The sequence below is a fragment of the Aquila chrysaetos genome, chromosome 23 (assembly GCF_900496995.4).
Source record: "Aquila chrysaetos chrysaetos chromosome 23, bAquChr1.4, whole genome shotgun sequence".
NCBI lineage: Eukaryota > Metazoa > Chordata > Aves > Accipitriformes > Accipitridae > Aquila > Aquila chrysaetos.
In genome coordinates, this window is record NC_044026.1 from 10,740,294 (window position 1) to 10,753,842 (window position 13,549).

The 13,549-nt window shown below is 41.3% G+C and overlaps 1 protein-coding gene across 19 annotated transcripts in view; it reads right to left on the reverse strand.

Moving 5' to 3' along the window:
* Positions 1-13,549, reverse strand: part of SLC9A7 (solute carrier family 9 member A7) — an 87,098-nt gene that overhangs the window by 20,603 nt on the left and 52,946 nt on the right. For 5 of the 19 annotated variants that reach the window (XR_005931175.1, XM_041119428.1, XM_041119432.1 and 2 more), the window contains exons 13-15: positions 8,438-8,497; positions 3,453-3,516; positions 794-858 (exon numbers count right to left, since the gene is read on the reverse strand). The exons of 1 other annotated variant lie outside the window; for it this stretch is intronic. Coding sequence is in view for 11 of the 18 variants with exons in the window: in XM_041119428.1 (XP_040975362.1) it covers positions 794-858; positions 3,453-3,516; positions 8,438-8,497 (189 nt within the window). In the remaining 7 variants the exon portion in view is untranslated. Of the gene's footprint in view, positions 1-617; positions 700-775; positions 859-3,452; positions 3,517-4,747; positions 4,820-8,437; positions 8,498-13,549 lie in introns of those variants that run through there. 13 more of the 19 variants (XR_005931181.1, XR_005931178.1, XR_005931177.1 and 10 more) reach the window with 7 other exon arrangements.

The following is a 13,549-nucleotide window of genomic DNA, read 5'->3' on the forward strand; positions in this document are numbered from 1 at the left end:
TGCCCTACAAATTAGCAGAAATCAATAAGTGAAACTTCTTTTAATTTCTAGGTATAAGTGACTTGCCATGGCCACAAGATTATCTTTGCCATTTTCCACTAAGTGAGTGTAAGCTGTTAAGGAGGGGCACCTGTATGATATATCAATTAAGAATATGCTAAGTAGATTAAAAAACCACATGCATGAAAGACAGGACAGCTATGCAAAAATTGCTCAGAAGCTTAAACAAGGCTATCTAAATAGTATAATAATAGCTTCAGAAAGATTGTACAATACTATAAACACACAAGGACACTCTCTGCTTTAACACCCATAGGAAGTTCTGGACATACTGAAGGGAATAAGCTGGGTCACATGTAGATTTTTAGTTCCAGAACTTCCCGTATCAGCAACGCGTTTCCAAAGAGGACTTCATCACAAAAGCAGATGGAGTTGGGGCTTAGACATGTACAATGAACTGGAAAACTAGTTTGTGCTATGAGCATCGGTGAAGATGAGATCAGATTTATAGAACAGATCAGATGATCTGAAATAGTTAATTGGCTGTCTTATTGTTTAGGAAGGAATTTCAGCTCCTAGAACTGACTGGTTTCTGTCCTTCAGCCAGTGTGACATACCATGCATTAGAGAAAGGAAAGGTCTGTCTTCTGAGTCAAATACTTGATCTTTCTCCTGTTTGACTCTCTCAAGTGCTTAAGGCTACATATGGGTGCGTGGAAAGGAAAAAAGTGAACATTTCATGCCTTGAAGCCAGGCTGTGTTTTCAAAAGGATACTTATGGTCAAAGCTATACCATAGCCTGAAGAGCCAAGCACTTTCCTGCTGTGTCCTGTTCCTTCTTTCAGAATCTGGGCCATCCTAAAAATAAGATAAAAACATATTCAGTTATTTCAGGGAGAAAAAAAAACCCCAAATCATACACTCCAATCATTCACATTATAATGTCCTGTCCAAAAAAGCCAAATTACTCCAATACTGTACTTGGACTGCAGAAGAAAGCTATTTAGAGACTTGCTTATACTGAGGTTAATTTCCTTAGAAAGATCAGAAATGACTGCAGAGAAGAAGTACGCCCTCTTCATTGCCTTCAAGTTACCTTAACGAGCCCTCTACCACCAAGTTCCCTTGAATCTAAAAGCTTATTGCACAGTTAATACAGTAATGGATATAGAAATAAGTCCAAAACTGACAAATAAGCCTCATTGATGTCTCATCCCCATCCCCCTCCCCTAATAAATGAGCTGGAATAATCCAGACTGATCCCTATTCATCACTTGGTTGGCTTCCTTAACTCTAGGTCTATTTGATGTTCTTTCCTTAAGCCTATTACTTCCTTGGAAGGACAAGGGAATTTACCATATCTGATAAACTATCATAAACCTGATGAAATATGTCACACTTAAAAGAAACATGCTTAACAGGGAATCCATATAAAATCACAATTGAGGAAGATCATGCAAATTTTCTAAGTGCTAGATCAACCTCAGAAGTGCTAACAGTGTTAAATACAATCCCTTCACTAGCTGCGCTGAAAGTCATCACACCAGCTGATCTGCAGCTGCATTTATTTTTACTTTTGTTACTGTTTTGGTTTTTGGGGTGGGTTGGTTTGGGGTTCTTTTGTTGTTTTGGGGTTTTTTTTGGTTTTCTTTTTTGGACAGAGGCCAAAGTTAAACACAGGAAAACAGATGAAGTGAGAATGCCTTGTATGAATCATCTTCCAAACTACTGGAAAAGAACCAGACAGGATTGCCCTGTGTACTCCTGATCTGCAAAAAATCCATGATCCACCAAGAGTTAAAGCTTAGTGTATTTTCACTCCCACCTCATCCTAAATAATATATTTTCTTTAACTGTGACATGCTGCTGATCTTGGCTTGGTGAAAGAAAGAAGAATCCAAAGGGAACTGACTAATGGACTCCATTAGGAATGCAACGCACAGCTAAAGAGGGAAACAAATGGGTAAGTGGTTTATGTTTACATGGGAAAAAAGCAGACAAGATATTTCCACCCAGACACTGAAATGAATGAGAACAGAATACCCATGCTCTGTTTCCTGTTAAAGTAATTCCTCAATACTGACAAGCTCCATCTGAACTGGCCAAAGCCATCTTACCATGATACCACTTCCTAACCTTGGTTTTATGCAATAACTGTGGCCTTCATTGTAAAAGGTGTTTTGAGTCCTGCCCTTCTGGTTGCTTCCAGATAGATACAAAACCAAGTTCACCCTTTTTGGTACCCAAACCCACCATTTCAGAATCTATTTTGTGTGCTGGACACAGGCTTTAACAAAGAACACAGAGATGCCTAATGTGGTTTCTGCAATGTAAGAGATGCTTCCTGAGCAAGTAATTCTTACCTGTACAACCTGTGACCAAAAGAAAAAAAAAAAAAAAAAAAAAAAGGCAAGGCAGGAGAAACCACTAATAAGAAACCTGATCATAAATACAGCAAGAATCCCATGCACGTATCTGTGACCAGCCTCGCACAACCTGAGGTTTACAAAGCAGATTTTACACACTGGCACCCTAAGCATCCTCTGGGTCCAAAGTCATCTGTCTTCCCTGTCATTCAACTTCCTCCAGCAGGTTCCTACATAAGCAACCGGTTGTGCTACTGAACAATTGGTATCAAGCAGCACTCTGGGAGAGTGTAAACTAAGGCCTGGACAGAGGAAGCTCGCAGTTAAGCCTCAGGAAATGTTGGGTTGTTTGAGGTTTTTTTCCCCAGACCTTTCACTCCTCCTGTGAATTCACTCAGTTTATAGATGCGGAAAATGAAATTTCTGCTATGAACAACATTCTTTTGATAGTCTTGTTTGCCAATAGTACATTGCAGGGGAAAAAAAGTGAACTCTTGGGTTGTTACTGATGCACAGAAAGCTGCACTAAAGATTCACAGCAACAGTTTGCTGAATGTAAATGACAATTTTCCAGTGCTCCTTTTGCCTCATACAGGTGGTAGGTAGTACAGGCAAGATCCAGCTGCCTTGTGGTACGGTATACAGGAGCTAAGATTGGATCATCTTTGATTCTAAGCAAGTACAAGGGCCAAAATTTGGTGTCAATTACTGAACAGAAGCCAAGAGGATTACCTCTGGTTCAGTCTTGGGGAGGACTCTTTATGCTGTAGCATGTTAAAAGCAAGCATGTTGCGTGGATGGGGAAGAGGAAAGCACATTGTTAAACAGAGTGTATTAGTAGATTTGGGAAGGTTTTTGATGCCTTATATTTATACATATATGCAAAAATTAGAATGCTGCAGCATTACACCCAATACCACAGAATGTTTTTTGGTGGGCATTACTTGAATATTACAAAGTAAAATGCATTACTGACTTGCCAGCTAGGAGAGGAAGGTTTTATCCATACACATAGCTTCTGCAGTTCTTTATCATCTTAGTTATAAAATAAGATCAGCCTAATAGAGAAGTTATGTAATTACTTACTCCTTGTAAGACTTGAAAGCTGTCATTAGTAGGTGGAGGATCCTGATCTGGGTCAACCCCAACCCTACAGAAACATTAGGAAAACAAAGCAAGTGGTGTTACTGAGGGTTGCAAATGCTGCAAGTTTGGCAGAATGCATTTTAAAAGCACTTTAAGCACCCGGCAAAGCTGCATTCAGAGATGCTGTAAGAATAGTGTGAGGAAGAGCTGTCCATTACTCCCCTGCAGTTACATAGCTATAAACAAGACACTTCTTCACTCAAGCAGCAACTACCTGTAGATAACAGTTATAACTCCAACTCAACATCAACTTTAACTGCTTACCTTTGTTGCCAATTCTTTTAGGACACTGGCAAATACAATTTTTGGCTTAAAAGGTGAACTGTGGGTGACATCCTCTTCAGTGGAGAACATCCCTCATGCCCAGCAGCAAGAAACTAAAGACTAAGGATAAGTGCAGCCTAAATATTTAACACGGCAAATAACTTCACTGCCAGATAGGCCTGAGAATGGCTCAAATATACGATTAAAAAAAGCCACACACCCCAAGTCTTAATGCAGTGTGAAGCAACAAAAATATTTTATAAAGACTCATAATATTAATTTGCTGCAAGTTTCATTCACCTAACACAACACAGCCACAGTGGATTAACAAGAGGTCTGTCTAGTCCAGCCTCCCACCTGAGTGAGGGAGGGTCTGTATAATGAGATGGTGGATGATTACAGAATAATATATTACTAAGAAACTGTCTACTCGCTTTTGCATAGTTAGCAAGCATCTTATTACTGAACCATCCTTTCACGTAGTGCTCCTATCCAAGATGGGTATTTAATCCTTGTAATTATGTTCAGGTTTTTCTGGTCTGTTTTGGGGGTAGCTATTTGTTAAGATTACACTCGTCTAGTTTTAAATCCTATTCATGCCCTAATCTCTGTGCTCTCTTGTAGAACCTAGACCTCCAACCTCAAATGTTAGGTAAGATTGTCAGTCTCAAATGTGTTTCAGTCCTACCATGTTGCATAATAAGTGTAGGAAAATGCATGCAATAACAAAAACATATTGAACATATTGAAATGGCTAACTTCTTTTCCCCTCTCTTAGAAGGGACTGAGCCAGTTTAGAGCAATTCCTTTGTTACTTAGACTTTGTGTCAGCTACTTCTAGCCACGGTGTTTATGCAACATCTCTGAGGATCACCAGAAACCAACAGAACCTCGCTGGTAAGACCATATCATTTGTGTGTCCCAGGGATACACACTTGCATAAGGCAAGCAGTGATGCAGACATGATTTACCTTCAGGCACAGAAGATGGCATGGATCAAACTAAAAAGGCACACCTTCAAATAACTTCCAGGGCAGCACTTTCTAATAGAACAATAGAAGAAGAAAAGCAGGCATTGAACTAAAGTTTTAAGTCACCCTTGTGGACTCACAGCCAATCCAAGGCCTCACATGACTTAACGTAGTTCAGGGAAAATCCACAAAGCCACTCTAAGACAGCCTGAAGCAGCCTCATAAAGAGCTAGCGTTGATCCAGTCCTCTGCTTGGATTTTTTTCCTGAGTCTCTTTTCTTTCCTCATCACTTCCTTTTTCCACATACAGGCACATTTGGCCTGGGAGTTCACTGGCACTGACCAGCCTCAAGACTGAAAAGCTTCACCAGTTTAAGGGAACACTGGACAGACAGATTGGGTACTGGGTTGTAACACATGCTATAATAAAATGCCACACACAAGAGCTCTGAAAGGTTACAAGGGCTTAGATGTTACTGCTTAGGCAGTGAAGACATGGTAAGAAGGGTTTTCTGCAGACAAACTAGTTACCTAATGAAGCCTCACGCAGAAAGCTGAGAAGCAACATCAGGAAACACGCTCAGTATGGCAATATATATAAGATTGCACATTCCTTTATAAATACACATAAAAATAAAATAAAAAGATTTGTGGCTTTCCAAACTCCAGCTGCACATTGGGGAGGTTGAACGCATTATGCACAGCAGCCACGCTCATGGTAGCTGTGCAGCTGGCAATATGAACAGTTCAAGAAACTCATTCCAGAAGATGAACATAGCTTGCATTCCCTAAATAGTTTTAACTCACCAGGCTACCCATTCACTTCACAGTACATAAGAAAACCAAACAATTCAGAATGTCTCAGCTTTTACTTGACTTAGAAGGTTGTGCATTTGTTTGGGGGATTTGTTTGGGGGGATCCCCCCTTAGGCAGGGAATGGGGGCTTAGTGGAAGACCAAAGCAGGATGACCATACTGTTCAGTGAGAAGTCATAGTACATCACAGGCCAGGTGTTTGGGTTCACTATTGTGCTGAAGAGGAAAGGATAGCTTTTCTGTATTAAAATGGTTCACCTTTTAGAAAAAAATTCTTACTACAGACATTTCTTTCAATATTGAAATAGTACATCAACACAGACTTGTCCATTTTAAATTTTTTTTCAAAGTTATTCTTCAGGTGAATTTATATTTTGAGTATTTCTAACTAACTCTTTTCTATAAATCACTTCTTTTTTTTTTTAAGTTCATGTTTCAAAGTGTGTTGCTCAGTTCACAGATTAACACAAAATACATTACTATTTTGAATCCCCACGATGACTTTTTTGCATCTTTTAACCAGCATACTGTGTCTCTTATCCTCTACCCTAGCATGAATTGTATAGGAAGCTTTATTTTTTTTGTAGCAAGTTGCAAGGTATATACACCCTGGTCTCATGACAAGCATTATGTTTTTGCAGGCCCTGCCCTGAAATTTCTAAGAAAGCCTCATCTTTATCACCTGAAACATCTTTATCACCAAAAACCAGTCAAGTCTCTCCCAACCTCCTTTACAGTGGAGAGAAGCACAGAAAACATTTAGTTACTTCATCCTTACTTAATTATTTCCATAATTAAACGTACAAGTAAAGCTGATGCATGTATATCTTGAACAATTTTTTTCTGGTGGTTAGAAGAAAAAAAAAATTCTTCTCACATCCTTAAGCACATTTAAAAAGCTTTCCGTAATTTAAATGTGCTGTAAAGGCCAATATCAGTTCTCCTTTATTTAACCGGTTTTTAAATTAAGAAGAATTGTTACTGGATTGATTTACATAGATCTTCTCTCAGAGATCAGGGGCACAGAGAGTTAGCCTTGCTAATGACTGTGGTGTTTTGCTCAAACCCCCTAGCAGGAAGGCAGGTGAGCAAGCTGGTTGAAAACAGTGCTTTGTTGAAGAGGCACAGCCTATGCGATGGGGACCGAGGGGCACGTCAGCTGCGGGACAGCCAAGGCCGGGGTAGTGCAGACGCCAGCAAGCATCTTCGTTTTCCCCTCCGCCCTTTCTGAAAGCCCACTGCAGCAGTTGTGTGCGGATTCCCTGAGGGTGTACAGTGGCAATTCAAATAACTAACTCTTAAAAAGCAGATGTCAGATGAAGAATATGAGCAGTCTTTCAGCTGTAACAACGCATATATATCCCCAAACTGGTAAAAAAATCCATCTATTTCCCCCACTGGCATCAATTCAGTGTTTGATCCGATACCTTAAAACTTCAGTACAGACAATTACTAGTACATAAAGTTCAGCCATCTTTATTTCTGCCTTGGGAAGTTTACTGGAATCTGTAGACAAGAGTAAAAATTAATCCAATTTAAGTATATTTCTTCACTCCTCCCTAGTGAAAGTATTTTTTTTGTTTTTAAGGCATAAAAGGCTTTTCATGCTTTAAGAGCTCTGTAACAGCAAAGGAACTACCACTGAGCTCCTAACTCCCAATACCAAAGCACCATGTTTCTACTCTTAACTGACTCCTGACCTTCCTGGTCCTTATTCTACAGCTACAACTCCAGCATCACACATAGGAGAGCAGTTACTCAGGTTTGATCCCTCAAATGCTAAGCCTACGTATAATTCAGTAATTTAAACAGTGTGGCATAAAATGGCTGACACACAAAATGTGGAACGCAAATGGAAACTAAATGTATAGAAAGGAATGGTAAAAAAAGCAGATAGAACTACGTCAAGTTCTCCACTACGTCATTTTAAAATGGGTGGAACCATCTCTTCTGACACTTCAAAAACCTTTCCAAGGTCCTGTAACACATAGCTGACAAGTAACCAAAATACCAGGCTTTATTACATTCTAGCATATGTAATTACTGTGGCAACAGCCAAGAATGACTGTAATAGATAATAGTTCTCAGACTCTCTGTACAAGCTAATGTACTGCATCTCTGGCATATTTAGTAGTTTGCTGGGAACCTTCAAGTGTGACAGGATACATGGAAAACTTACCATTGCCCCAGCCCAAAGAGTTTTCGTTATATAAATATTCTGTATATTTTTATATATATATATACACACACACACACACACAAATACACGTTCCCCTATAGATGCCACAAAGATTTTGGTGGGTTTTTTTTTTCTTCTCTCTCTCTCCACTTATCAGTTCTAGGAAACATCAACCAGAAAAAACTAGGATTCTGGTTTATCTCCACTCTTATTAGCACCTTGCTATAAAGCAATGTGGTAACCCTCAGTTTTTAAAATGCATCCCCAAAGAGGCTGGGTTAAATCATCTATGAAGTCCCTTTCAACCTGAACAGTTGTATGAAATAACCCCAGGGAATGCTTAAGAATACCCGTGTGATTAAGGATCATAGGATCGCACCCATGATTTCTCAGCTTTCAAGTCTTCCCAGGCCAGAGATGCTAGTTTTGCTTCATTAATTACCCATACATAGAGTTAAAGGATGTGGTGTTTTGTGGGTTTTTTTTTAAGCTAAAGACATGTGCGATCCACGCTCTCCCAGCTCAGAAGAAGAGAACAGACTCAGAATTGAGGAACATCTACGGCACTCTGCAGAAAAGGAGAAGCAGCAGCAGCAGCATGCCATAGTATAGAAAAAAAAAAAGCACACAGTGTTATAAAGATGAAGAAAGCCAAGCACCAGGTTAATTTGGTATCAAGGAAAGCACAGTGTCACCTGAAATACAGCCAGCGGCTTTCACTCATCTCTTCCACCGATGGAACATGGTCACGAACTCTGGTACAGCACAAGAATGCAATGTGAGTAACAAAATGCTCATGTGATGGTAGCTTTACAGAGCTCCTTAGCAAAACAAAGCAAACCAACAAAACAACCCCTACCCAATGAAAAAAGACAAAGCATACAAGAATAAGGATGGCAGAACAATGACAAAGTGACAAAAATCATAAAAATTAACAATAGCAGCACTATGATTGAGATGTCCAGTAATATTCTTCATTCGTTCAGATTCAGGCTGGCAAAACGCCTGTATTCATGACAGGCTACCTCCCCCAGATAATTAGATTCAATAGCTCTCGAGAGCTGCTACACAGAGACAAAGCCGATCTAAGACAATTCCTACCACTTCGGACCTGCACATAGTCTAAAAGAGAAAAAGTCATTAGAGAACATAATCACAGGAAGCTATGCATACATGAAAGAGGCCATCAATACTGCCTAGTTTCAGAGAGTCCAAAACAACTGGTAATATGTACTAAATCACTCCGTTGGTTTAACTAACAATCTTTAACATAATTAAACCCCAGTCATAGCAGAGTGCAGTTTTACTCCTTGCTTTGCCTTTTTCAATTGTACTTAAAAAAAGAAAAACAGAAGTGAAAGCATGTTTGGTTTCTAATATGTCCATGTAAACACCTTAGCAGCTTGTGGGTTCCCCCCCCCCCGCTGTTTTTCCATGAAGGAATATGTGAAATATTATTATTCCATGCTACATGAATATGTGAAATATTATTATTCCATGCTACATGAATATGTGAAATAAAAGCCCAGATGATCAGAAACCCAGAGCCCTCACTTTACAAAGAGCAGGTGGACACACCCTGACTGCAGGCTGACATCTTAATGAACCAAATATTTAAGGCCATAGCTTGTGCTATGAAGAGCATGCACTCATCTAATCCTTGAAGGCCGAGGCAAATACCAGACTTTGGACAGATTTGTTTTGGATTCCTGGTTCAATAGCTCTTCTCCCATACTGACATACACTCCAGGTCAGAGCACTCTGCTCCAAAAGGCCAACACTGAGATGGCTCTGCATATGCAGAAAAAACTAAAATTAAAAACTGCCCAATAACTTCCTTTCTACGACTTCTCTCTCTTTGCTGTATCTTTGCCAAATTAGTATACTGAAGTTTTCCCAGATGTCTAAAATGAGAGCAGCATTTTTGGAAAATTTTAGCTATTTTGGAAGAGTTCAATTGTTCCTCAGAAGATGGCTGAGGAAGGAGAAAACTCCCACCACCATGTTTTTTAAAAAAATAAACCCCAATCACTAGAAAAACCCTGGAATTGGGAAAAGTTGTTTCAGGTTGGTTTTAAGGTGCCTTTGAGTATTTCTTTACTTGACCTAACCAAGACAGTGACTCCTGAAACTGCCTGCTGAGGATTGCCAGAGCTTGGCAGTTAAACCCATATCGCCCATGTGCTCTAGATATATCTCAACCCAATTCCTACAGGGTCTGGGCCTCCCCCACACTTTTTTTTCTCTGGTGTGAATTGCTATGTCTCAGAGCACAAGAACAGAGATAAAGAAGCATCTCCCATGCTTACTTTCAGACATACAAAAGAGGTGGTAATCTCTGTCCTACCAAGGGAAAGGCCCAGAGGGGTGAGGCTGGAGGTTCAGAGACTGCACTGCACCTCCAGTAAGACAGATTCAAGATTGATGATGAGAAACTAGAGACTGGGAAAGAAGGAGGAAGACTGGAGAAGCTAGATAGGGAAAGGTGACTGGAGAAAGTGCAGAAAAATATATGAAAGGAAAAAGTCCACAACAGTGGTCAAGGGACAGCACCTGTGTCTGTGCATCTGCCCTTCAAGGGCAGCAGAGAGCAGCTAGAAGGCAGTGAAGTGAAGAATCTAAATTGTAGAATAATGGAAACAGGCTGCAAAACAGAAGGATGTAACCTCCTATCAGACATTCCCCACTCCAGTCTGGAACATAACACAAGTCTGGTTCCCAGCATCGACACTCACTTCCTGGCATCACAGCACACTGAGGCATGGTATTTAAGATATGCACATTTTATTGTTGGACCACCCTGGGTAAGATAATAGGGTATAACCTGAGACTGCCACCAAGCTGTCAGTTTTACCACCATCCCGCATAGTTTGGTAGTTCACATAGCAGCTATGTGAGAGTTAGTGTTTCCAGATTTCTTTTTTAGTTTGCTCATTTAAAGGAAAAAAAAAAAAAAAAATCAGTAAATAGAAAGCTCTTAAAAAGATTGTATTTGCAAAGTCAGACATAAGGCAGTAAATATCAAAGTTGACATTGGCTGTGCGACCTTTAACTTTTATGGTAGAAAGATACCTAAAATATTTTAAATTGAAAGATATAATGCTTTAAGATTTAGAAAAAGGTTGCTAAGTATAACTGAAATTACTTCATTAAAATAAACACAAACTTCCTCATTTGAAGCAGATTATGAAGGACAGGAAGGCATTAATCTATGTGTTGCTTCATTCAACATGAAAAGAGCCAGGTCAATAACCTCTAATGAAAAATGGAAAAAACATTATTTTGCAATACAAATGCCAGGAGTTCCCTTTTTTCCTGTGACAGATAAATGAAACGATAAGTCAGCTACTTTTCTGAAAAGAGGAACCTTGCCAGTGGTTTTGATTTACAGGACTCTCGAGTTTGCTGAAATTGTTAAAACTTCAGGCAGGAAATTGTTTCTTTGTTTTAGTCTCAAAGGATGAGACTATATTTTTAATATCCAAGTCATGCTTTAGTTTCTAAGAACAAAAATAATATACTGCTAGAAAAGTATAACTGTTTACCACTCACATGCTTGGATACGTCTCACTGATAGACAGCCAAGAAGTTCAAACACATGACATCATGGCTTTAACTCCAGTTTCTGGTGTTAATTTTTAACTTGCTCAACATCAAGTGGCAGAAACCAAAAGCATCTAAAGATCCCATTATTTTTTACTCAGATTTTGCTGTCATGACCTCACTTTCCCACCCAGTTAAGCAGTAAACTAAAGTTAAGTCTTTGCTACAAACCACAGGCCCTCCGCTTAGCTGTACATTTAAGCCTGATCAGTGGACCCTGGTACACTGGTAACATACCCTCTCTGGAAAGATGCCTGCTCTTCTGATTACTTCAGACATTCAGAACAGAGCAAGGGGAGGCAGAGGGCGTTTTTGCTTATTTTCCTCCTTACACTGCTTTTTACTTTACCAAAACTTAACTTTCACGTTAGCCTCTCTATCCCTCATCTGCTTTTAATATATTTCACATCATGGGAAAGAAGGGGCGACCAGAAGTGAAGAACAAAGCATGCATCCCAATTGCTATGCAATTAATGGTGCAGCCAGAATCATGTGCCTCTGCTTCTAAGCCACAGCAAAGCAGTTCTGGATCCTTGTGTAGGCATGGCCCCGTGGATGCACGCAACTGCCTCCCCACAAACGTAGTGGTAACAAGCCAGGCTGAAAGTCTTGGCTGGAGTCCGCTCCCTGGTACTGTTCTACTTAAATCGTGCAGGCACAACCTTAAACAAGACCTGCTGGTGTTGACATCTGTCTTAGCTCCTCTGACTTGCCCAGTACAACAGACATGCACCTGCAGTTCCTAGGGAAAAAGCTCAGCCCCCCACAGCCCGCAGGAGCTACTGAAGGGACCACCCAGAAACCCCACTGATGGGCGACCACTGCCCACAGGATTACAGTAATGCCACTCTGCCACACAATGACCACACAAGCTAAACCAGCCTAAAGGGTCAGTCAGCTTGGTCAACTCTCTGTTAAAGCAGTCCCTTGTCTTCTCCTCACCTCCACACTGCAGCAAGGCCAATTACTTCATGAGGACTTTGTAATGGCTGACTGGCTTTCCTTCTTTCCCTCCACAAAGGCCAAAGTCAACCAGGATACAACTGGTGTGAGCTTCGCACCAGAGCTGGACTTCTAGGAATCCACACAAATCCTGACATTTAAGTCCAACACACAAACGGCATTAGTTTCCTATGTTTCTTCACTTACTCTAAGAAGCAAACTACCTTTTACCTTTTAACCTCTTTTCTGCTAAATAATCCTGTATGGGAACACTACTTATTTCCAGCCTGTTGCAATCTAACCTAATGGGCAAGTGCCAAGGCTCAGAAAGCATCCCAGGCCACCCCAGGGACAAGTTACCTACTGCACAGCCTCAGGACTGCATCAGCACATAGACTGTGCTGCTGAGCAAGGCACTGGGACAGCATCTCATCTTCATTTCTTCCTGCTACCTCTTCCACTGGGTAGAAAGGGATGGAAAAGAGAAAAGTAGCATATTTCTAAAATTCAGCTGGAAACTAATTTGTCCCTTTCTTAAATCTGTAAGGTCAGACAGGACTTCTTTCCAGCAGAAAGTGCTCTTTCACAGAGGGTACTTTACCAGCACAATTTCTAATTCTCCATCAGCTGCAGACGGCTGCCACCTCCTGGCACAATTCTGATTTCATGAGATCTCAAAGTGCAGCCTCCATCATCACCGTCTGTCGCTGCAGATGACACCAAGTTGGGAGGGAGGGTTGATCTGCTCGAGGGTAGGCAGGCTCTACAGAGGGATCTGGACAGGCTGGATCCATGGGACAAGGCCAATTGTACGAGGTTCAACAAGGCCAAGTGCCGCGTCCTGCACTTGGGTCACGACAACCCCACGCAGCGCTACAGGCTTGGGGAAGAGGGGCTGGAAAGCTGCCCGGCAGAGAGAGACCTGGGGGTGCTGGTCGACAGCCGGCTGAGTATGAGCCAGCAGTGTGCCCAGGTGGCCAAGAAGGCCAACGGCATCCTGGCCTGCATCAGAAATGGTGTGGCCAGCAGGAGCAGGGAGGTGATCGTCCCCTGTACTGGGCACTGGTGAGGCCGCACCTCGAGCCCTGTGTTCGGTTTTGGGCCCCTCACCACAGGACAGACATGGAGGTGCTGGAGCGTGTCCAGAGAAGGGCAACCGAGCTGGTGAGGGGCCTGGAGCACAAGTCTGATGAGGAGCGGCTGAGGGAGCTGGGGCTGGTTGGTCTGGAGAAGAGGAGGCTGAGGGGAGACCTCATCGCTCC